The sequence below is a fragment of the Capricornis sumatraensis genome, chromosome 10, assembly GCF_032405125.1.
Source record: "Capricornis sumatraensis isolate serow.1 chromosome 10, serow.2, whole genome shotgun sequence".
NCBI lineage: Eukaryota > Metazoa > Chordata > Mammalia > Artiodactyla > Bovidae > Capricornis > Capricornis sumatraensis.
Genome location: NC_091078.1, coordinates 1,742,136 through 1,765,772, shown reverse-complemented (window position 1 = coordinate 1,765,772; position 23,637 = coordinate 1,742,136). Strand labels below are relative to the sequence as shown.

The window sequence follows — 23,637 nt, the reverse complement described above, 5'->3', positions numbered from 1 at the left end:
CTAAGTCGCTTCAGTCATGTCCAACTCTGTGCAATCCCATAGACAGCAGCCCACCAGGCTCCTCTGTCCACAGAATTCTTTAGGCAACAGTACTGGAGTGGGTTGCCATTTCCTTCTCCAACTACTGCCTGCAACCAAGTATAAACCATCATTATTTCCCATGTAGACTAACTCCTTAACCAGTCTTGGGCCTGCACTTCTGCTCCCTTTCAATCCATTCTTCATTTTCCACACACTAGCAACGAAGATCTTTAAAATATGTATATTTTAATATATATGTATTTTAAAAAATATATATCCAATTATGTCACTCCCCTATTGAAGCCTTTTAATAGTTTCTTATTGCCCTTAGAAATAAAGGTCAAAGCCCTCAGCACGCCCAGTATGACCTGATCTTTGCCTCTCTCTGCAACCCCATCTCTCACTACTCTCCCCTGTCCACAATATTCATCAGCTGCACTCTGGGATCACTTCATTAACTTCTCTTCATCTAGCTAACCCCTCATTACTCTTCAGTTCAGTTCAGTCACTCAGTCGTGTCCAACTCTTTGCGACCCCATAAACTGCAGCACACCAGGCCTCCCTGTCCATCACCAACTCCCGGAGTTCACTCAAACTCACGTCCATCGAGTCCATGATACTATCCAGCCATCTCTGTCATCCTCTTCTCCTCCTGCCCCCAATCCCTCCCAGCATCAGAGTCTCTTCCAATGAGTCAACTCTTCGCATGAGGTGGCCAAAGTACTGGAGTTTCAGTTTTAGCATCATTCCTTCCAAAGAACACCCAGGACTGATCTCCTTTAGAATGGACTGGTTGGATCTCCTTGCAGTCCAAGGGACTCTCAACAGTCTTCTCCAACACCACACTTCAAAAGCATCAATTCTTCGGTCCTCAGCCTTCTTCACAGTCCAACTCTCACATCCATACATGACTACTGGAAAAATCATAGCCTTGACTAGACGGACCTTAGTCGGCAAAGTAATGTCTCTGCTTTTGAATATACTGTCTAGGTTGGTCATAACTTTTCTTGCAAGGAGTAAGCGTCTTTTAATTTCATGGCTGCAGTCACCATCTGCAGTGATTTTGGAGCCCAAAAAAATAAAGTCTGCCACTGTTTCCCCCATCTATTTGCCATGAAGTGATGGGACCAGATGCCATGATCTTCGTTTTCTGAATGTTGAGCTTTAAGCCAACTTTTTCATTCTCCTTTTTCACCTTCATCAAGAGGTTCTTTAGTTCCTCTTCACTTTCTGCCCTAAGGGTGGTGTCATCTGCATTACTCTTTAGTCTTCAGAATAAAATTCTTATCTTCTGGCTGGGAGATTATCTTTGAGCCTACAAACTGGATTAGGTACACCTAACTCTACCATTATGTTCCGTTCCCTTATGAACTGGAACATCCATTACCGTTTATTATGTTGACTTTTATAATCGTCCATCTCTCCTGACAGATTTTAGGGTCTGAACACAGAGACCAAGTAACTTTTGTTCAACATAGTATGCCAGAGCCAAGTTTAATGCCAGCTAAGATGAACGGCTCTGCATTCAGGGACTAAGAATCTAAATTGAGATAAGCTATGATTTTTTTTTTGTAGCTTTCTTCTCATCTAGAGGCTGAAGCTTCACATCCACAATTAAACTTCCTTAACAGCAGCAACAACGACTAAGGCAATTACTCAAACGCGAAAAAAGCAAACAGGTGGAATATCTTATCACTTCCCGCCCAGTAAGTGACTGTTCATCAAGGTTTCTCACACCACCAATCGCCGTGGGGGAAAATGCGACTCTATTTTCCCAGTCGCGGTCTTGGGGGGCTTAGCAAGGGGACCTCGGAGTTCAGAGTGGTGTAACAAGACTAGAAAGGGGGTAGGAAGATGCTAGAGTCCCTGGCTCCTGAGACAGACCAAAAAGAGGTTTGGGCCAAGGAGAAGGACCAAGAGCTTTATCTCCCCACGTACCAAGAGAGGTGGCGCTGCCTCGGTGCTGTCCCGCCCGGCCCGGGACGCAACCTGACGAGGACGGCGGGACCCTGAACTGCACCGGAGCGTCCTTGGAATCGAGGACGCGCCTCTGCCTGCCGGGGAAGCTCCGGGCGTCCGAGGCGGCCGGCGGAGAAGTTGCAGCGGCGTCCCAGCGGGGTCGCTTGGTGCAGGGCTCACAGCCGGGGCCCGCACTCATGCTGGGACCCGCAGCACTGAGTCTCCGGGCCAGCCCGGGCGTAGAGCCTCATTCACTAGCCCTGGGAGGGACGGACTGCGCCCCCTCCTCGGTGCCGCCCGGCACCATGCCCCCTCTGCCGCTGACTGCTTCTGCAGCTCCTGCTCTGACAGCCTCCCGAACCAGGCCCTATCCAGACGCCTGCCTTCCCTCTTCCACCGGCCCCCTACCAGCCTCAGGATGAGCCGTTCTGATTCTGGCTTCGTTCACTTTCCCACCACCGGAAAGCTGCCGTCAGGTGCTTCCGGCTTCCGGGACGTACGCTGTCGCAAACCGGAAGTGTGAGGTTTAGCGAGCACCGGCGCCCGGAAGGTCAGCGTGTGAAGGAGCCGGTGGTAACGCGGGTCTCCCCGCTCTTACCGAGGAGCGACGGCCGAGCAGACTACCTCGGCCGGAGGCGGCGGGGAGAAGCAGACGGGCAGTTTGCTGCGACACCATGGAGGGCGGCGGGGGTAGTGGCAACAAAACCACTGGGGGGTTGGCCGGCTTTTTCGGAGCCGGCGGAGCAGGCTACTCGCACGCGGATTTGGCTGGAGTCCCGCGTAAGTATCAGGCCTCGCCTGCGAACATTCTCACTGGTTCTTGCCACCGCCCCCCACGTGCGGTGTGTCCTGTTCTCTCTCTCTCTTTTTTTTCTTTCTTTCTTTTTTTTTTTTTTTTTGCTGCGGTCGCAAGCTTCAGTACCAGTAGTGGGGCCCGTGTGTCTGCACGGCCGCATTTTCCAACACTGAACGAGTGTTTGGAGCCGTGGATCCGGAGAAGCTCTCTGTGGCTGACTTGGATCCGGGAGATACTGCATGTTTTTTCCCTCTTATATTCAGGCTTCCTGCCTTACCGTTCCTCCCACATATCGAGCCCATAGGTAACTTTTTAACACAAAGTCACATATCCTAAGCCACGAAGTAGTAGCCTTCAGGGCAAAACACTCTGTAATAACGCATACAGATGAGAAAGAAATAGGCGTCAAGTGGAGAAACTTGCAGAACTGAACTTTTTTATAGATACGGAAAAGAAGCCAAGAAGGAATTTTAGGAAAGGAGGCGCGAACACCCTGCCTGCGCCCTCTCCTAAATACCACGAACATGGATTCCTGATCTTTGGAACTTTCTAACTGTGGGTATTCACCTGGATGACTAAAACGTGGACTTAAAGATAGTGGGAAGTTGGTGAAGGATAAGAGCTTTATAAAACTTTTATCTTGAGAATCTCTCTACTCTTTCTTTAGGTCTTTTATGCTCAAAAACAAAAACGGCTTTTAAAATTCCTAGTGTCACCTGTGTGAAAACTGAATCTAGAACATAGTTTGCATGTAAGTTATAGGATATGGCTAGTTCATGAGTTTCGGAGCACAAAGCGCACTGCCTTAATGTGAAAAGGCATTATTACATTAAGATTTCAAGGTGAATTAAGAGATCAAGGAGTACACACTGTTGATTGATTACGTAAGATGGAGTTTTCTGGGTGCAGGACTGCAGCAGTTATATTTTTTAAAATGACTGATGTTTTCACAGAGCTTCCATTCCATTGAAGTGAGCCAAGTAATAAAGTGTTTCAGTTAGTGGTAAATGTGTAAAGGCAAATAGGATTTTGAGATGGTGATGGTAGCTGCTGCTAAGTCGCTTCAGTCGTGTCTGATTCTATGCGACCCCGTAGACGGCAGCCCACCAGGCTCCCCCGACCCTGGGATTCTCCAGGCAAGAACACGAGTGGGTTGCCATTTCCTTCTCCAAATGGGAGCTGAAGCCATTTAAAAATGGCCCAGGAAAAACTACTCAGGGTTGTTGACATTTGAGCTGTATTTGAATACCATTTGAATGGTATTCAGGAGGTCTGAGAGGAGGTAAATGTTTAAGGAACAGCTGTTAGGCCATTGTGTCTGCAGTCTACAAGGGAGCTGGTGAGGCTGGAGATACTGAGATTAGAGGTGAAGGAATGGCAGCTAATGGAGTGTTTTATAAGGAGTTTGGACTTAGTTACAAGTGTAAATGGAAGCCATTTAGATTGATTTCCTTTTCTGGAAAAAAAATGAGTTTAATTACCATTTAGAAAGTGAATTGGAGAGACTGGAGCAAGTAAGGAGTCCAATTAGGTAGTGATTGGACTAGGATGGCAGCAGTAGAGACGGTGAGTACCATTCAAGATAGGTTTTGGATATAGAACTAACAGGCCTTCGGGTTGATGAGAAGACCAGAGTTCTGGGTAATGGATAGATTTGAGAACAACCATCTGAGATACAGAGGATCCAAAGATTCAATTTAAAATATGAGGAAGTTGACTTTTCCTTGATAGATTTTTCTGTCTTCAAAGGTAATGGAATTCAAGTCTGGCCCTCGGAGAGCTCCCGTTTTCTTTTGCCCTGACCTCCATCCTTCTGGTGATGACCTAGAATTCTCTATTATATAAATCAACTTTGTCAGCAACTGTCAACACTTAGATCTGAAGGAATTGCCTTAAAATATTTATACACAACACATAACCCAAGTGATTTTTTTTCCCCTTCATGAAATTGGTTTGTCTCTTGTCAGTCTTACTTTGCAATGTGTATAGTCCCTGGTGGCTCAGACAGCAAAGAATCTGCGTGCAGCGCAGGAGACCCAGGTTTGATCCCTGGAGAAGGGAACGGCACCTCACTCCAGGATTCTTGCCTGGAGACTTCATGGACAGAGGAGCCTGGCAGGCTACAGTCCATTGGATCACAAAGAGACGGACACGGCTGAGCAGCTAACACACACACACAGTTGTCAGGTACTTTTGTAGTGAAGTGGAGGGAAATTAGCTTTATGGATGAACTGGGCTATGCTTCCTGCTACTTCAGTTATTTGGTCCCTGTTACTGCCGGTGTCCTGATATGAGAGCCTGAAACACCAGTGCAGGATTGAGGCCGCCAGGAGGAGTCGGCCCCTAAACTGCCAGGCAGGAAGGATAAGACAGAAAAGTGGGAGGAAAATTTGCAGGCATCGTAAGTCAGAATTGCAGAATGCATTGAAGAATCAAGAGCAGAATTAATGCTAAACGAAGTAACTAAATTTTTATTGCAATATATTGCTTTCTTTTCTCTCTAGTAACTGGTATGAACCCTCTGTCTCCTTATTTAAATGTGGATCCACGGTATCTCGTACAGGTAAGAACTTTATTAGTCTGGTCCTCTACCTTACCATTTAAAAAAATAACCGCAGGTACCTATGTTGACTTGACCTGTGATATGTGCTTCTAGAGGCATCAAGTCTCTGCTCCTCTTTCACCCTTTCCCCCCACAAACTCCACGGGTTTGCCTTGCATCCCTTCCTGACACTATTGATTAAAGGATTTGGGGGTTTGGTTGGTTTTTTGTTTTGTTTTTTCATTTTTTTTTAAGGTTGTGATAAAATTAACAAAAGTTGCCATCTCTGACTGTACTGTTCGGTGGTTGCATTCCTAATTCTGTATAGCTGTTACCACCTACGAGTGCCATGCTTTTCATGCTGTGAAGTGAAACTCTGTGCCCGTTAAACAGTAGCTCCTTTTTCCTTCCTCCTCCCGGTTCCTGACAACTACCCTTCTGCTTTCTGTCTGGCGATTTTTGAATGCTCTGAGCACCTGAAATAAGTGGACTCATACAGTCTTTGTGTGTGTGTGGCGGAGTTAGTCCAGCCAGCATAATGCCCTCAAGGCTCGTATGCATTGTAGCGCGTGTCAGAGTCCCCTTTCTTTCAAGGCCGCGTAATCTCCCATTTTGCTTATCCATTCACGTGTCCTGTGGACACTTGGATCGCTTCCAGGTTTTAGTTGTGAGTAGTGCTACTGTGAATTTTGGTGTATAGACACCTTTTCCAGATCCTCATTTCAGCTCTTTTGGCTGTGCATCCAGAAGTAGAATTGTCCCATCGCAGGGCAGTCATGCCTGTAATTTTCTGAGAAACTGCCACACTGCTTTCCACTGCAGCGGTGCCGTGTTTCATTCCCACCAACAGTGCACGAGCGTTCCACTTTCTCCACATTCTCACCAACAGTGCACGAGCGTTCCACTTTCTCCACATTCCCACCAACAGTGCACGAGCGTTCCACTTTCTCCACATTCCCACCAACAGTGCACGAGCGTTCCACTTTCTCCACATTCCTACCAACAGTGCACGAGCGTTCCACTTTCTCCACATTCTCACCAACAGTGCACGAGCGTTCCAGTTTCTCCACATTCTCACCAACAGTGCACGAGCGTTCCACTTTCTCCACATTCTCACCAACAGTTTTGATTATCTGGAATTTTTTGAGAATCATTATTAAAATGACTGGAGTGGTGACTTACTGTAGTTTTGATTAGCATTTCCCTAATGATTAGTGGTCTAGTGGTTTTCCCCACTTTCTTCAATTTAAGTCTGAATTTGGCAATAAGGAGTTCATGATCTGAGCCACAGTCAGCTCCTGGTCTTGTTTTTTGCTGACTGTATAGAGCTGCTCCATTTTTGGCTGCAAAGAATATAATCAGTCTGATTTTGGAGTTGACCATCTGGTGATGTCCATGTGTAGAGTCTTCTCTTGTTGTTGGAAGAGAGTGTTTGTTAACGACCAGTGCGTTCTCTTGGCAAAACTCTATTAGCCTTTGCCCTGCTTCATTCCGTACTCCAAGGCCAAATTTGCTGGAGTTACTCCAGGTGTTTCTTGCCTTCCTATTTTTGCATTCCAGTCCCCTGTAATGAAAAGGACATCTTTTTTGGGTGTTTATTTTAAAAGATCTTGTAGGTCTTCTAGCCCTGGGTGTTCATTGGGAGGACTGAGGCTAAAGCTGAAACTCCAGTACTTTGGCCACCTCATGCGAAGAGTTGACTCGTTGGAAAAGACCCTGATGCTGGGAGGGATTGGGGGCAGGAGGAGGAGGGGACAACAGAGGATGAGATGGGTGGATGGCATCACTGAATTGATGGATGTGAGTTTGAGTGAACTCCGGGAGTTGGTGATGGACAGAGAGGCCTGGTGTGCTGCAGTTCATGGGGTCACAAAGAGTCAGACACGACTGAGCGACTGAACTGAACTGATGAATGATTAGTGATGTTGAGCAACTTTTCATGTATTTATTGGCCTTTTGTCTATCTTTGGAAAAATGTCTGTTCAACTCCTTTGTCCAACTTGGAATCAGTTCATTTGAATTATGTTGAATTTTAGACATTCTCTGTATATTCTGAGTATTAACCCCTTATAGATATATGACTTGCAAGTATTTCCTCCCATTCTGTGAGTTGCCTTTTTACTCTTGATGTTGTCTTTTGGTGCATAAAAATCACGAAGGCCAATATTTGTGTTTTATCACTTGTTGCCTTTGGTGCCATATCCAAGAAATCATGGCTAAATGTGTTATGACAAAGCTTTTTTCCCAGTGTTTTCTTCTAAGAGTTTTACAGCTTTGGGTCTTCCATTTAAGTCTTTGATCCATTTTGAGTTAATTTTTGTGTGTGGTGTTAGGTAAAGATCCAGCTTCACTCTTGCCATATGGCTATCCAGCTTTTACAGTACCGTTTTTTCAAAAGACTGTCTTTTCCCTGTCTAATGGCCTTAACATTCTAGCCAAGAATCGTCTGACCATACGTGCAAAGGTTTATTTCTGGACTCTGTTCTGTCCGTTGATGTGCACGTCCTTATGTATACTAGCACCGCACCAGCATACATTCAGGCTTATTGAGGATTGTAGCTTTGGTAAGTTTTGAAATCAGCAAGTGTGAGTCCTTCAGGATTGCTCCTCATTTTTCAAGATTGTTTTGCTTCTTTGGAGTGCCGCTTGGTCATGAGGTATACCCCTTTGACTATGCTTCTGGCTTTGGTTTCCTGGACTTTTGTCTAAGACTTTGCAGCAGTGTTCATGGGGGGTTTTGGCCTGTAGTTTTTTTGCAGTGTCTCTGTCTGGCTTTGGTATGACCATACTTGCCTCACACCCAGAGTCATGAAATGTTCCAAGCATTTCCTCCACTTCAGGGTTTTGGAAGAGCCTGAGGATTGGTGTTAGGGTTTTGGAGTGTTTTGTGTTTTTTGTTTTGCATCTGTGCTCCACGACTTCCCTGTCCAGAGATTGACCCAGCCCATGGCAGTGAAAGTCTGGAATCCTAACTACTAGGCCACCAGGGAACCCCTGCAGTGGGGGTTAGTTCTTTAAACGTTTGATTACACTTACCAGTGAAGCCATCAGGTCCAGGGTTTTTCTTTGTTGTGAAATTTTTTTTTAATTAGTGATTCAGTCTTTTTACTGGTCTCTTCAGATTTTCTGTTTCTTGGTGAGTTTTGTGTTTCTAGGAATTTGTACATTTCATCAAGGACATTCAGTTTGTTGGCATACAAACTTGTTAATGACAGTTTCTTATGATCCTTTTTAATTCTTTAGAATCAGTAGTGATATCCTCACCTTCATTTCTGATTTCAGTAATTTATTCATTTATCTCTGCTCTAATCTTTATTATGGGGTCTTCCCTGGTGGCTCAGCAGTAAAGAATCTGCCTGCCAGTGCAAGAGATGCCGGTTCCATCCCTGGGTTAGGAAGATCCCCTGGAGAAGGAAACGGCAACCCACTCCAGTATTGCCTGGGGAATCCAAGGACAGAGGAGCCGGGTGGGCCACAGTCCATAGGATCACAAAGATTCGGTCATGACTGAGTGACTGACACTTTGCTTAATTTATTTGGATGGTCTGTTACTAGATAAGTAAATGTTTATAATTGTATTTTCTTGCTGTGTTGAAACTTTACTGATGTAATATCATTCTTTGTTTCTTACAAACTTTTTATTTTCTAATTTTAATACAGCCGCCCTGCTCTTTTGGTTATTATTTGCATGGACTATCTTTTTCCATCCTTTCACTTTGAATCATTTTGTGTCTTTGGAAGTAAAGGGAATCTGTTGTAGCCACCGTATGTATAAATGGATCACATTTCTGAGTGCATTGCGCTAATCTCTGTCTTTTGTCTAGAGCTGAATACACTTTAAAGTGGTTGCTGCTGAGGAGAGATTTTGGTGTTTTGCTCTTCATTTTCTGTAACCTAACTTTTTTGTCTCTCCTTTCTTACATTAATAACTTCTTTTGTGTTTGATTTTTTTGTGGAAAATTGTTTAAATTCCTTTCTCATGACTTTTTTTTTTTTTTGTATATACTCTATAGCAGTTTTCTAAAGTTAAAACACTAATTTGAATTTATACCAGTTTAACTTTGGTAACATACAAAAATACTGCTCCTTTACCACCTGTCCCTGCCCCTCTCAATTGTTGATGTCACAGAATTGTATCTTTATACATCATGTGCTCAAAAACATAATCTAATAATTCTTTTAAATCCTTTAAAATTTAAAGTTATGTAGAAATACAAAGGTGGAGTCAAAAACAGAAGCTACAGTAGTCCTTTGACAACTGTCCATTTATTTGCTTTTATTGCACTCTCTGCCCCTCATCAGGCTGTGCGTCACTCTCTTATCCTTTCATTGTGGTTTGCAGGACTCCCTTCATCGTGTCTCGCAGGGCAGGTCCAGTGGTCACAAACTCGCTCAACTTTTATTTTTCTGGGAATCTTTAATATCTCCTTATTTTTGAAGGACAGTGTTATATGTCAGCCCACTTCCTAGTGGCCTCCAAAGGTTCTCTTGAGAAATTGACTGATAATTAACAGCCCACTTCCTAGTGGCCTCCAGAGTTTCTCTTGAGAAACTGACTGATAATCTTATTGAGGATCCTTATATGTGAGTTGCTTCTCTCTTGCTACATTCAAGAATCTCTCTCTGTAGCTTTCAAAACTTTTGATTTTAGTACATCCCAGTATGAGTCTTTTTGAATGTATCTTACTTGGTGTTTATTGAGTTTCTTCAATGTTCACTTGCATCTCTCATCAAATTTGGGGGAGTTTTCAGCCATTGTTTCTTCGAACATTCTCCTTCTGTGACTCACAGTCTGTATTCTCGTCTGCTTTGCAATATCACAAAGATCCTTAAGGCTCTCTGTTCACTTCTGTTCAATTATATTTCCTCCTGATCCTAAGACTCAGTAATTTCTATCGTCTTATAATTGGTGGTTGTCTATTCTGCCTGCTCAAATCTTTGAATCCATGTAGTGAATTTACCAACTGTTCTTTTCAGTTCCAGAATTTATTTTTGGTTTCTTTCTAGATTTTCCTTCTGTTTCCATTTTGTTCATACATTGTCTTGACTTTCTCCACATCTTCCTTAGGTCTTTGAGCATCTTTATGACAATTACTTTAAAGTCATTTAGATCTAGGCTTTTGTTTTAAAGCCTAGTCAATCTCCTATCAGGTGTTTCCTAGGGACAGCTCTGTTGATCTTTTTTTTCCCATTGAATGGCCCATACTTTGCTGTTGCTTTGTATGCCTTGTGATTTTTTTTTGTTGTTGAAAATCGGACATTTCTAATAACGTGGTTAACTCTGGAGATGAGACCCTCTTGCCTTCCCTGAGGGTTGCCTTTATTTGGTTGTTGTTTGGGTTTTACTCATACAGGCTGCCTTTGCGTTGAGGGCCAGCCTGGAGTATAAACTGAAGCTCTTCTCAGTCTTTTTCAGAGCCTACACTTTTTTCCTGGACGTGTGTTGTCTCTTTCTGATTTTTCCTTTAGATAAAATTGCTTTTGAATGTTCTAGTCTTTAATGTCCAGTTCATGAAGGAGGAAACAGTAAGGCAAGCAGCTCCCAGCTTTTCTTCAAAACCCTGGGAGTGAGCAGGGGTGAGGGGGCTCAGCAGCAGTGGCCGCCTGCTTCTGTGTGTGCACTTCTGAATCAGGAGCAGAGATCAGAGCACAGATGAGGGGTTTACATGTAGAAGCAACAAGTAATTAGCTTTTGAACCCCATAAAAATATTGTGTGAGAAGTTAACAAAGTTTTAAGAGATCATTAAAGTGGGAATCTTTTCAATCTTAAACCAAATCAGTACATGTGAGAAAGGAAGAATCTTTACTACCTGAGTTTATTTTATTAGATCAGGTTATTTTTATTCAAAAGCCTATGGAAATAAGAGTGGTCTGATGAATACAAACATTTGAAATTAGGGGTTATACATTTTAAGGTTTATATTAGCCTCAGTTTTTTGTTGTTTGTTTTTGTGGGGTTTTGATGATTTGTTTTTTTGGGTTTTTTTTTTTTTTTTTTTTTTTTTGAGAAATTGCTGATTCAACACAAATAAAGTTGCAAAAACTCAGTTTACAACATCAAAAGGGCTTCCCAGGTGGCACTGAGGGTAAAGAACCCACCTGCCAATTCAGGACACGCTAGAGGGTTAGAAAGATCCCGTGGAGGAGGGCATGGCAACCGACTCCAGTATTCTTGCCTGGAGAATTCCACGGACAGAGTTTACAACATCAAAAGGGCTTCCCAGGTGGCACTGAGGGTAAAGAACCCACCTGCCAATTCAGGACACGCTAGAGGGTTAGAAAGATCCCGTGGAGGAGGGCATGGCAACCGACTCCAGTATTCTTGCCTGGAGAATTCCACGGACAGAGGAGCCTGGCTGGCTACAGTCCATGGGTCGCAGAGAGTCAGACATGACTGAGCTATTTAATGCACGCGCGCGCACACACACACACAACATCAGAGAGTAATTGCTGGCTATCTCAGGAATGCAAGGCTGACTCACTCACTGAGGAGTGAGTCAGTGATGGCGTGCACCGTACCTGCTAATGTTGATTATGGCCACCATGTTTCCCCCCATTTGTATTAGGGTCCATTTCTGGATCATAAATAATCATCATATTTGTTTACCTCATCATATTAAATACAGCATTCCTAAAAACCTTAAGAAGCACAATTTAAAACTAAGTCATTAAAAAAAAATAAAACTAAGTCATTACTTGAAAAGTCAGGAAGCACTCAGAATTTACAAATATATGTTTAATATATTTAGACATAGAATCTATTCAGATTTGCTTATTATTGCTCAGCAGACCATTTCTGTGTGATGAGAGTACATGTGTTTATTTATTTGTACAATTTTTGGTAAGAATTTATGCACAAGCCAGAAATCAGAGCTAGCGTAGAGGTGGAGTTTTCCTAGTCGTGAACGCGTTTACCAAAGGCCAGTGTTTGCCAAAGCGATGTTTATTTGTTAACATTTTGTGTTAAGGGTGTGTGCTATGGTTCAGGAGCTTATCTTAGCTATTTTTATATAGAAAGCTTGGCAGAAGTGTAAGTGTGTTTGTTCTTCCGGAAAGTATATTGTATTGCAAAATCAATCCTGTTGTGCACTGACAGTGATGCTTCTCGACCCAGTGTTCTCGCGTGATCTTCAGGGCGGGGAGTTCATACCAGATTTTGTGTGTGCATTTACTAGAAGGAGGGTAGCTTTCCTTCTAGTAGCTTTCCGAGATTAGAAAAGGAATACATGCCCTCCAGACAGTTAAGAACTGTTAAAGTGGTGTTTTTGCCCTTGTGTAAGTGATCCAGTCTATTATACTTCTCTCGTTTCTGCTCGTTTTTCATGAACATTTGGTCTTAACATATAGTAAAATGGTGGTTGATAAATAGTATTAATAGCTACAGAATGAGTTATTTTCTCCTTCCAGACTGGTTTTTTGTTACCTCTCATAGCTTTCAGTTTGCCTTTCTATAGAGATGGCACTCTTAAATTGTCAAATTTATCGTGAAGGCAAATTACGTATAATCTATCAAATTTACATTGAGAAGCTAAATTCTGAGCAAGAATTTCTCCTAAGAACTAATGAGCATAACTGTATATATTATGTACTTCATTTCACTTTGGTTACATGTTGCTTTTGTTGCAGAAAGTTTTATCTTTGTTTGACAAAGTATAGTGGAGTTTTACTTAATTTACGTTTTACATTCTGTGAAAAACTCCCTTGAAAAATTAAACACTTTGCAAGTATAATACGTGTGTTGAGGGGAGCTGAACTTGATTTTCATTATTATCCCTGTAGGATACAGATGAGTTTATTTTACCAACTGGAGCTAATAAAACCCGGGGCAGATTTGAACTGGCCTTCTTTACCATTGGAGGATGTTGTATGACAGGTTGGTATTTATATATGGTTTTTAAGTGTCCTAAATCCAGGTAGTCAAAAGTGCTTAAAATCCAAGGCAATTAAAATAATAGCTTCAGGGTGTTTTTTTTAAAAAATCATTATTTACATTTTTTCTTATTAAAGAAAAATGGAAAAGAATCAAGTATAATTGCTCTTTAATATAAAGCTGATTATTTGAATGAATTATTACTCTGATTTTCCAGGGGCCGCATTTGGGGCAATGAATGGTCTACGGCTAGGATTGAAGGAAACCCAGAACATGGCCTGGTCCAAACCAAGAAATGTACAGTAAGTCTCATGTGATGACTTACTGATGTTTGAGTATTAATCTCTACTTTGTTGGCCTAATGAGCACGACCTTGAGATTACAATATTTAGAGTACTGCATAATTTTTGGTCAATTTTTTTGCTGGTGTTTTCCCCTTATTCATTATAAAAGGAATTTAGGAAGCAAGTTGCTGGGTCTAAGCTTTTAGGAGTGATTTTTGAATCAGTGTCCATCAGCTGGGGCTATTCCAGCCTCACTTCTCAGCTGCACCTGTTCTATTTTGCAGGCCTATATCACATGCTTTTCAAATTGTTGAATTACTAGTACATTATTTGGATTGTTCAGGGCTGTGCAAAACCATAGGACATGGTAAGTGAAGAAATAAGAAGCACATAAGAGTAATTACTAAGTTTGTTGTCATTTGATTGAATTACTCACTGACTTCACCCTCCATTTCTGAAGTGCAAAGGCGCAGAAAGTGTCCATGAAATTCCTGGAACTTAGAGGTAGCTCTGAAAGGAGTGAGATACTCACCGTAGGAAACTGAAGTTTGTAGAGAAGGGAAAGTGCAAATAAAGAAGTCAGAAAGTGTGCATGCTGTGCGTCTCCACCCTGCTTCAGAGGCAGACATGACCAGACCCTTCTGCTGCTCCTTGAATAATGTTTTTTAGGTTTTCTAAACAAAGCGCATTTTATGCTTCATATGAGTGGAAGGGCACAGTTTTCCTTGGCCAGCAGATGGCAGCAGGTGTGTTAGAATGAAATCTTGGGAAACCTGAAGGCCTTTCAAACTTTTCACCTTCCTGTTACTGTATGGATCACTGCCCTTGCTTTACAAGCTCAGATCCTTGAATATTTTTGTATTTATGTTGGTAATATTCATTCTTTACTCCAGTTTTGTTTTTTTTTACTTTTTGTATTATGGATAGTTTTGAATATATACCATAACCCAAGTTCAACAACCACTAACCAGCACCAGGACCAACTGTGTCCCATCACTTTCTCCCCTCTCATATTATTTTGAAACAAATCCCCAGCATCATATTATTATTTAACAATTTGGAAGGTCTCTTAGAAAAGATAACCTTTGTTTCTGAAAACCATCATAGTTATTAAATTTTTGAGAGAGTTGAATTAGTTTGCTTTTTTAAAGTCAGATTTTTTAAATCTTATACATCATTTTGTTTTATATACTCATTCTGATTTTTTTAGACAGAGATAGCATTTAAAAAATGGAAAGATAATCAGGTTTCAGGCCAGAAAAGATCTATATAGTTTCAAAGCCCAGATTCATTACTTAGTGGGATCTTGGGTAAGTTTCTCTACTTTTCTGTCTTTAATCTGTTAAGAGATGATTACAGTGGGAAGTAGGTAAGGACCCAGTAAATGAAAGTATGTTGCCCAATCATGTTCCAAAGAACTTTGCCACTTTGCAGTGCGACCAGCAATACAGTAATGAAAATTAATAGTTTTAGAAGCTTATCACAGATGAAAAACAATTAAGTGCTAAACTTAAAATATTAGTAAATATGTAGCAATTCACTATTTAACAATATTTGTAACCATTACTAATTTTTTTAATAATCCTTTAGAAGTAATACAAAGTTTTGTTACTATTGAGCATTAGTTTAAACAGGCTCTTTACTGCTTGCTATTGTAACTCCGTGGTTCCCAGCAGCAGTCAGCTGTCGGGACGGCCGTTCCTGTGACAGTGTTGCTCTGCTGGGAGAGGAAGGCTCTGTCCTCTGCTCCAGTCGCCTCCGCCGCTGTCCTGGTGGCGTCCGGCACTGGTGAGGGCAGGGCCGTGCTCCCCTGAGAGTGTGCTAAGTGCTCCCCGTGGCCGCTTAGCGCTGGTGTGGGAGCAGACACAGAACACTCCTCAGGTCTCTAATGGGGCGCTTTTTCCTTCTCTCTGGGTGCTGGTAAGATACAGTCCAGGATATCATTCAAACCTTTTATATATTTAATAATTTAATGTATTTAGTAATTAGAATTTTCTTTATGCATTGCACCAAAACATTGGGAGTCTTTAACCTAACCTTCATTTATGTAAAGTAAAAGGATTCCTTATTGAATTCTAAGGAGGTGTTAAGTTTTAAAATTAAAAAAATAAAGAAAACTTTGGGTATTGTGTTTATATATTTAAAATTGATGTTATATGGTTTTCTAAACACTAAAGCAGTACTGGTTCTAAATACAGATTCTTTCTCTTTCTGCCCTGGTAGGATCTTGAATATGGTGACTAGGCAAGGGGCACTTTGGGCTAATACCCTAGGTTCTCTGGGTAAGTAGATATCTCACTTTATAATAAATCATGATCATTACAAAGAAAGAATGTACATGTATCATGAACAATTTGATCAACTAAAATTCTGGTGCTGGGATGTTCATAATTATGTTTAAATCCACTCTGGTGAGCAGTGTAAATACTACTTAGGAAAAGATCATAAACTATTGATACATAGCAAAATCATGCCAGGTACTAATACCATTGTGAATATACTCTTTGCTAAATATTTTAAACACTACATACTCTCCTATCGCATCAAGACACCAAATAAAATCATATTTTAACTCAGTGAAATCCAGATAGTTCAGCAACAAGGCAAATGTTTTTGTGTGTTAGGAAAAGCTCAAGGTTCTATAGCAGATATGAGGAGGAATCCAGCCCTCCTGATACGTTTTCCTAATAGCCCATTCATCATCCTGTTTACCTAATGAGATTTCTCAGACTAACTGCCTGAGTTGCAACAGGGCCTTTGTAGATACTGGAAATATTTGCAGTTCTAAGGAAGGTATAATTTAGTAGTACTTAGCAACAAATGCTTTCATACTATAGTGTTTATGAATGATTGACTCTTTTGATTATTCATGACTAATATAAGAAGCTTACTTATGGCACTTATGCCCTCGACCAAAGTTTTCTGTGTCTGAAAGTCTTTAACTGATGGCAGATTAAGTAAGAGAAAATGTAGGTAGCTTGTCAAAAGATAAGAGAGGCCTCCTGTGTGACAGAGGTCCTGGCCTTGTCGTAGGTTCTGGAAGCAGGACATGGTCACCCTTAGACAGTCAGGTTTGCGTTTGGGGTCCTGGTAAAGGGCTACTTCCCTGTACTGCTTGTGCCCCCAGTACCCCTGCCCCTTGCAGCCACCCTCCTTTGAGTCGATGCTTGTGAGATTGCTTGTACCTAGAGTGAGGCCCTGGACATTCTCAGTTCAGTTACTGTTCCGGAAATACCAATTCTGAGCAAGCTGGAATGGTCAGTTGCCCTGTATGTTTTCCTTATAATGTGATCAGTTATGATGTTTTGCTCAAGTTTAGTTTGAGTTAAATAAATTGAAACTGGAAGAAGAGCCTTTGTAGAAGTATAAAACTTCACAGCAGAGGAGTTGTGAGGCCGAGTTTGCTGTAATTTTGAAAAGGGGCAGGAGAAGAGGTAATGCATTCATGCATTATGTCTCTTTAGAGCCGGAAGAGGATGGCGATTTAGGGGGATCGCTTGGTAAACTCAATAGTGCTATTGTTAGAGTTTTCACATGTGCAGAAACTAAAGCCCATTGTCTTGAAGTTGTCTTTTTCTTAAAATAGAAATGCATGTGTTTTGCTTTTGTTTCTAAATTCTAAGTACAGCTGTTAACAAATAAATGGAAGTGAAAAAGATACTCTTCCTGGGTCTCCGCAGTGTTACTTTCCATAAATAGCTAATAAATTTCTTTGCTTTCCAAACATTTTCTTTGCCTATCCAGAGTCACACACACATGTGCCTGCTTTACATGTTAGTGGGCAGAGCTCTTCCTGCATTTTGAGTGCATAGTATTCCATTGTGTGGAAAGTCTCTCTGGATCAGTCCCCTCTTGAAAGTCACTTGATTTGTTGCTAAGCTTTTGTTACTACAGTGTTCCAGTGATCATTGCTTATATGTCTTATGATGTCTGTAGAAGGCGTTTATCTGAATATCATTGCCACACTGACTTTCAGTTCACTTTTTTATTGTGACCCGTTCCATTGCCCTTGCAGCTTTGCTTTATAGTGCATTTGGTGTCATCATTGAGAAGACAAGAGGTGCAGAAGATGACCTTAACACAGTAGCAGCTGGAACTATGACAGGCATGTTGTATAAATGTACAGGTAGGTACCATTAAATGGTGGAACTGTCTGTTAATACAGTTGAAGTATGCTTTTTGGCCATACTGTAGTTTTTAAAAGAATTTTTTTTTTGGTAGTATAGTGTTCTTTGATACCTCACGGTTTGCGATTTTATTAATTTTCATAAAATACACATAAAATTGACCATCCAAACTATTTAAATGTACAGTTCAATTATGTTAAGTATATTAACATTGTTATGCAACTCCAGAACTTTTCTTCATCATATAAAACTGAAACTCTGCCCACTAAACAGCAACTCTGTCCTCCCCCTTCTGCAGCCCCTGGCAACCACCATTCTACTTTCTATGAATCTGATTCCTTGAGGGCCCTCATGGAAGTGGAGTCGTGTAGTGTTCTTCTTTCAGTGACTGGCTTATTTCATTTAGTATAACCTCACAGTATAGCATGTATCAGAATTTCCTTCCTTTTTAAGGCTGAATAATACGCCATCATACATATACACCACATTTTGTTCATTCATCTGCCAGTGGACACTTCGGTTGCTTCTGCCTTTGGCTGCCGTGCATGATGTTGTTATGAACAGTGGTGGAGTGAATCCTAAGAGTTGAATCAAAATTACTTGGATGAAGATCGAATATCAAATTGTCCTCTAAGATGGAAAAGAAATGAACATTTGCTGAGTTATGGTTATTTTCTCAGTAATAACCACTTAATATATAACTTGTTAAACTCTGTGAAGTGATAATCACAATACCCCAGTTTTATAGATGAGCACATTAAAGACGTTCTTTTTCAAAAGATCATAAAACTAGTGACAGCCCCAGATTTTTCTCACATTTCTGTTTTAAATTGCCTAAATTTATGCCATAATTGCCTAGTTATGTTTTGTACTCAAGCCTCTGAACAGTACTTTTGTTTGATTGTTTTATTATGCTTCAGACACTCGATTAAGTAATTTTTGTTCTTAGGTAATTCCTCCATCACAAACATCAAGTAGCATTTTTTGCCTCACTTTTACTAGAAATGAGAGAGAAGTCTCTCTTACAGGATTATAAAATCTAAAATTTCATGGTATGTCTGAGAGCAAGAGGCTTTTTTAATACTGAAAATGGTAACATTTGGAATCGTATCCCTAAGAGCTCACAAGACTTCTTGCAACACGTGCCTGTTCTGATACACATCAGCAGAGCTCCTAGGCATAATAAGAAAGGAAATATCTCCTAGGCACAATAAGACAGGAAATATCTTTTGTATACACGAAAATGTTGGCATAGAAAAACCTTGTTAAAAACCTAAAAATACTTTCACAGTGAAAATCTTTGGGGTCAGACAAAGGAGTTTAAAACCTTAATTGGCACCACAGGGGTGGCACTCAGCCAGCAAGTGTTTAATCGGCCCAAACTGTGTTTATGAAAGATCAAAGTAAAATTTAAGGAACAGGAGATTCCACACAAAAATCTGGAGATTTTAATTCTTTTGCAAAAATGGAAGACACACGGCTCACGTTGTATACGGGAGCAGATGGCAGGAGCTGCCCTGGGGGCGCTGCTACCCCAGGGGATGGACACGGGAGCTCTAGCTCAGTCCTCACCAGTCCCCGCTTTCTTACTCAGCGTCAGCCATTACAGCATTTCCTGTGTTGGGGGCAGCCTTAAGTATAAGAATGGACTGAATTACCACCTCGTTTAAGACACATTACACATATTTTAAAGATACAAAGGGGAAGGCTGAATACTTGGGATTATCACAGGAGAAAAATGAGAACCTAGTTTTGTGTGTCCAGGACTTCCTTGCAGGAATAGCATCTTCCCAGCCTGGGACATCTCCAACATAAATTATGGAAAAGAATGCTCATGGCTCAGAAGAGAAAAAGCAAAAAAGAATATTCATTAGTGCTTTGTCAGGTGACAAGTGGGTTTCCGTTTTTCAGTTTCAGTGGGTTTCAGTTTCCACCACAATTGTGGAACACAGAAGAGGTGAATGATCTGCTGACCCAGAATTCCAACACTGGTTCCTAGTTCCCAGCTGACTAGTTTAATTCAGCACATCAAAATTGCGGACGGAGGCAAAGCAGTGTCTTTTACTGATTTCTGGTTTAGACACCACTTAAAACAAAGCACAGAATTTTGTGTGGCAGAAATTTATTAAAAAACTCCCATATTCAAGGATTTGGAAGACAGTTCAGGTACTCCTTTAGTCTAGAGTCAGCCTAAACCACGAAGGAAAGAAGGTGGATGCTGGTAGCCCAGGGTCAGTGTATGTAATGCTACTGAAGTGTACACTTACCAATGGTAAATTTTTTGTTATGTGTATTTTATCACAATTTTAAAGAGTTTTTTAAAAACAATTTAAGTTAAATAGTGCAGAAATTTGTTGGATTTGTAAGCTGTCTCAGTGTGTAGGTAAGGCCGTTCCCCTAAAACAGGGCAACAGGCTCCTTCTGGCCAGATGCCTGTCTCTTCACAGTTTGCAGACTAAGAATGTATTTTACATTTTAAAATAGTGAACATTTTACATGGTTATATGTATCTACAATATGTAGGATCGAAACATCAAGAAATAGCAAGATACATACTCTTTAGAAACATGCAGGTAAAAAGTGGGTTTATTTTCCATCTGTTTCAAAAAAAAATGTGCTGACCCCTGTACTGAAGTAATTATCAGTTCAGTGTGTTAGCTCTGCCAGTAATCAGCTCTATACCAAATAAACTAGGCACTTAAATATTCTGGGCCTCATTTTCCCAGGTTTAGAAGAGATGACATTTGCCCTTTTTGGAAGAATTGTATAAGGATCCAAAAGATAGACAATAAAACAGAAGCCTCATGTTTGTTTTGCTTTATAGAGGTTAACCATTGGCCTCATTTGGTTCACTGTGTTCAGAGCAAGTGTATTTGCTAATCAACTTCCTGTACTTAGTTGGGCAAAGGTTGTTTTGTTACAGAAAGCCTAAAGCCAAGGCTGTTAAATTCTTTAACAGATCAACCAGATGGAAAACCCTGACATTATTGGAAAGAGTTAAAACTAAAACGTAATAAAAGGCTACCCTTGAGCCAGGCTTCCCTGGTGGCTCAGCTGGTAGATAGTCCACCTGCAGCACGACCTAGGCTCAGTCCCTGGGTTGGGAAGATCCCCTGGAGAAGGGAAAGGCTACCCACTCCAGTATTCTGGTCTGGAGAATTGCATGGACTACTGTATAGTCCATGGGGTTGCAAAGAGTTGGACATGACTGAGCAACTTTCACTGAGTCAGGGTTACTGTGTAGTAAATGATACAGTACATGTTTGGTATCTTCTTGCTAGAAACAGTTGCTCAGTCGTGCTAGAAGCAATTTTTTCTTAGCCTTCAGAGGAGGCTAGTACAAAAGGGTTATGTTTTGTACTAAGGTTGCTTCATTTTGGTATGAAAGTAGAAGGCATTCTAGGGGATAAACTGTTAAGAGGCACTATGCCACTGACCTCCCAAAGTTCTTAAATCTTTATAGCTTCTGGTTTACACTGGAGTCTTCTGGTTTTGTAACCTGCTTAGAGAACATTCATTATATCTGAACCATAGTGATGCTGTCTCAGATGGCATTTATTTTTCCTGGGCTTCATTGCTTATTTTTTCCATTTCTAGAAATTTGGTCTGAAGTTCACTGTCAGCCCATTTTCCAGCCACATTGAATAGTTGCAAATGCAGCTGTCATGCCTAATCTTAAGTGTGGCAAGATAGATGAGATAGACTTGAAGGAAATATCTCCCATTTACTGTGATTAAATTTTTTTGTGTATCATCCCCCTTCCTACATATTTGATGGCTGTTTATAGATGATGCCTGCAGTTTCTATTTGGGTTTGTTTAAGAGAGATAATTGGGGTACTTCAGAGTTGAAGCCTAAGCCAGTCAGCTATCTAAAGTCTTCAGGCTAGAGAGGCTCCTAGAGGGAGTAACCCTTTAATCTATCATCTGAAGCCATCTGGCAGGACGTGCATTGCAGAAATGGTTGGTCTGAAGTGTTCTAACTCACCAGCGTCACTGAATTTCATGGAATTTACTGGAATGTAGCTAAAGGGTTTCTAATAGGGTATACCATAAACACTGGACCTTTGCTTTCCTAACACATGACTTGCAGCAAATACTCCATAGATACCATACAGACTACCTGAAGTCTGTTATCCCTACTTATTTGTGAAACTGTTAAGAGAACATCAAGTATTTCTTAAAAGCTGCTTTGGGTACCCCCATTCCTTTTACTAGACTTGGTGACTATTTTCAGGTAACTGGTTGAAACATTGTTTCTGCATTTCAAATGAAATACCTATTCCATAATCTTTTTCCACGTGAAAAAAATTCTTTTGTTAAGCAAAAATAGCTCAAAGTCTAATCCTAATCCTGGAATGTTTTTCCACTAGCATGACGATGCTTGGAGCTTCCCAGGTGGCTCAGTGGTAGAGAATCTGCCTGCCAAGCAGGAGACCCAGGTTTGATCCTGTGGGTCAGGAAGATCCCCTGGAGAAGGAAACGGCAACCCACTCCAGTATTCAACCCACGCCAGTGTTCTTGCCTGGAGAATTCCAGGGACAGAGGAGCCTGGCGGGCTGTAGTCCTTGTGGTCGCAACAGAGTCAGACACGACTGAGTGACTAAATGATGCTAAGTTATGTCTCTGCTCATTAGTTGGAGATTTTCTGAAACATCAGAATAGGGCTAGGTAATGGGAGAGTCGGTGCTTCATCAGCACCCGACTCAGACCTTGATTACAGCCATCTTATCTCCCACCACTGTCTTGAGTCTTCAAAATTAATCTTTAGAGGACCTGTGCAGAGTCCAAAGCCTGTTAATACCGTCTCCAAAGAGGGTATCGCCTTGTTTACATACCACCTTAAATCAACTGGCAGTGCCAGTGAAGTTCTGAAAGTTAGGACTAGCAGGGAATTACTGATCTGCCTGGGATTTCAGTAAGAAGCATAAGGTCTTGTCCAAAAATGTCCTAGGATCAAGTCAGATTGAGGAAAGTCAAAACACCATGCTGATAACTGTGAGATTAAAAGTGAAAAAAGGCTGTTACTATGGATACATCGTTTACGTATTAAGCAGGTGACTTAGGGGGAATCTGTGTCTACTGAATTTCAGTCTTGGTTTATTTATTTTCAGAGCTTACTCTCCTGTTTGGGATGGAATCTTCATAAATCTGAAGAGTGTGTCTCAGCTTTGCAAACCTCTTAGGTCGCCCTCTGATGGGACAGTGTGCAGTCCAAGTGTGTAATGACACTCTCCCTTTTCCTCTCCCAGGCGGCCTTCGAGGGGCAGCACGAGGCGGTCTAGCAGGACTAACGCTTACGAGCCTCTACGCTCTGTACAATAACTGGGAGCACATGAAGGGCTCTGTGCTCCAGCAGTCACTCTGAAGATTCTGCTAGTTTACAAACGGAGGACACTTAGGAGTCACCCTGATCAGTTTATAAGTCAGTCTGGAGGCATTTACTCTTCTACAACTAATTTGAAAAACTAGAGATTCCAGTTTGCTGTGATGAAGAACATGGATGGTTGACCAGGACTGGCACTCCTTCCAGCCATTACTGAGTTGAAGACAAAACGCCCCTTGGCGGCTGAGTGGTGCGGTTCTCCTACGAAGACCTTGCACCTGTTTTTGCTCGTGCCCACTTCTGGAAGACCACTTAATCCCAGAATGCAGGCCTGCTTGTCAATGCTGTACCAGCCGCATTTGTTCACCTAATGACCCAAGACTGTAGTATTGCTCTGTATTCCCAATAAAGGGTGAAAATAGAACGGAAGTCCTAACTCCAACAGTAACATAGTGGGTGTTTCTCCAAAGTTGCTCTTGACTTCTCTCTGCTCCCATAGGCCAAAGCATGTTTTCATGTTTGTGATGAAGTGAAGGGCTACTAGCAGCGTTAGCAACTAGGTTAAACATTTTTCTCCAACAGAGCTGACACTAAACAGCCTCAAGATATCTCAGGTTAACTGTTATACCGTCGGTGTGCTGTGCTAGAATAATCCTAACTCAGTCTCACTGGGGATGATGAGAGAGATGGCATAGACAGAGCTGGAAGTTTCT

General features: G+C 41.5%; 2 protein-coding genes and 1 non-coding gene across 4 annotated transcripts in view; 2 read left to right on the top strand and 1 right to left on the bottom strand.

The window, feature by feature from the left end:
- The window catches only part of PARG (poly(ADP-ribose) glycohydrolase), a 117,409-nt gene extending 115,230 nt beyond the window's left edge, over positions 1-2,179 (bottom strand). The window contains exon 1 of the mRNA XM_068982315.1: positions 1,960-2,179. Within this exon, the coding sequence (XP_068838416.1) occupies positions 1,960-2,179 (220 nt within the window). The remainder of the gene's footprint in view (positions 1-1,959) is intronic.
- Positions 2,180-2,540: 361 nt separating this feature from the next.
- LOC138087048 (mitochondrial import inner membrane translocase subunit Tim23) lies at positions 2,541-23,453 on the top strand. 2 transcript variants are annotated; one of them, XM_068981834.1, is made up of 7 exons: positions 2,541-2,760; positions 5,281-5,339; positions 13,099-13,192; positions 13,407-13,491; positions 15,697-15,755; positions 17,489-17,599; positions 22,851-23,453. In XM_068981834.1, the coding sequence occupies exons 1-7, from the start codon at positions 2,655-2,657 to the stop codon at positions 22,964-22,966; spliced, it is 630 nt and encodes a 209-aa protein (XP_068837935.1). In that variant the 5' UTR covers positions 2,541-2,654; the 3' UTR covers positions 22,967-23,453. The 2 variants fall into 2 exon arrangements, with proteins under 2 accessions (XP_068837935.1, XP_068837936.1); XM_068981835.1 differs by lacking the exon at positions 22,851-23,453 and adding an exon at positions 22,713-22,825.
- LOC138088080 (small nucleolar RNA SNORA74) lies at positions 15,142-15,341 on the top strand. Its single transcript, XR_011145666.1, has one exon. It is a non-coding gene; the product is annotated as a small nucleolar RNA SNORA74 (small nucleolar RNA).
- Positions 23,454-23,637: the final 184 nt, after the last annotated feature.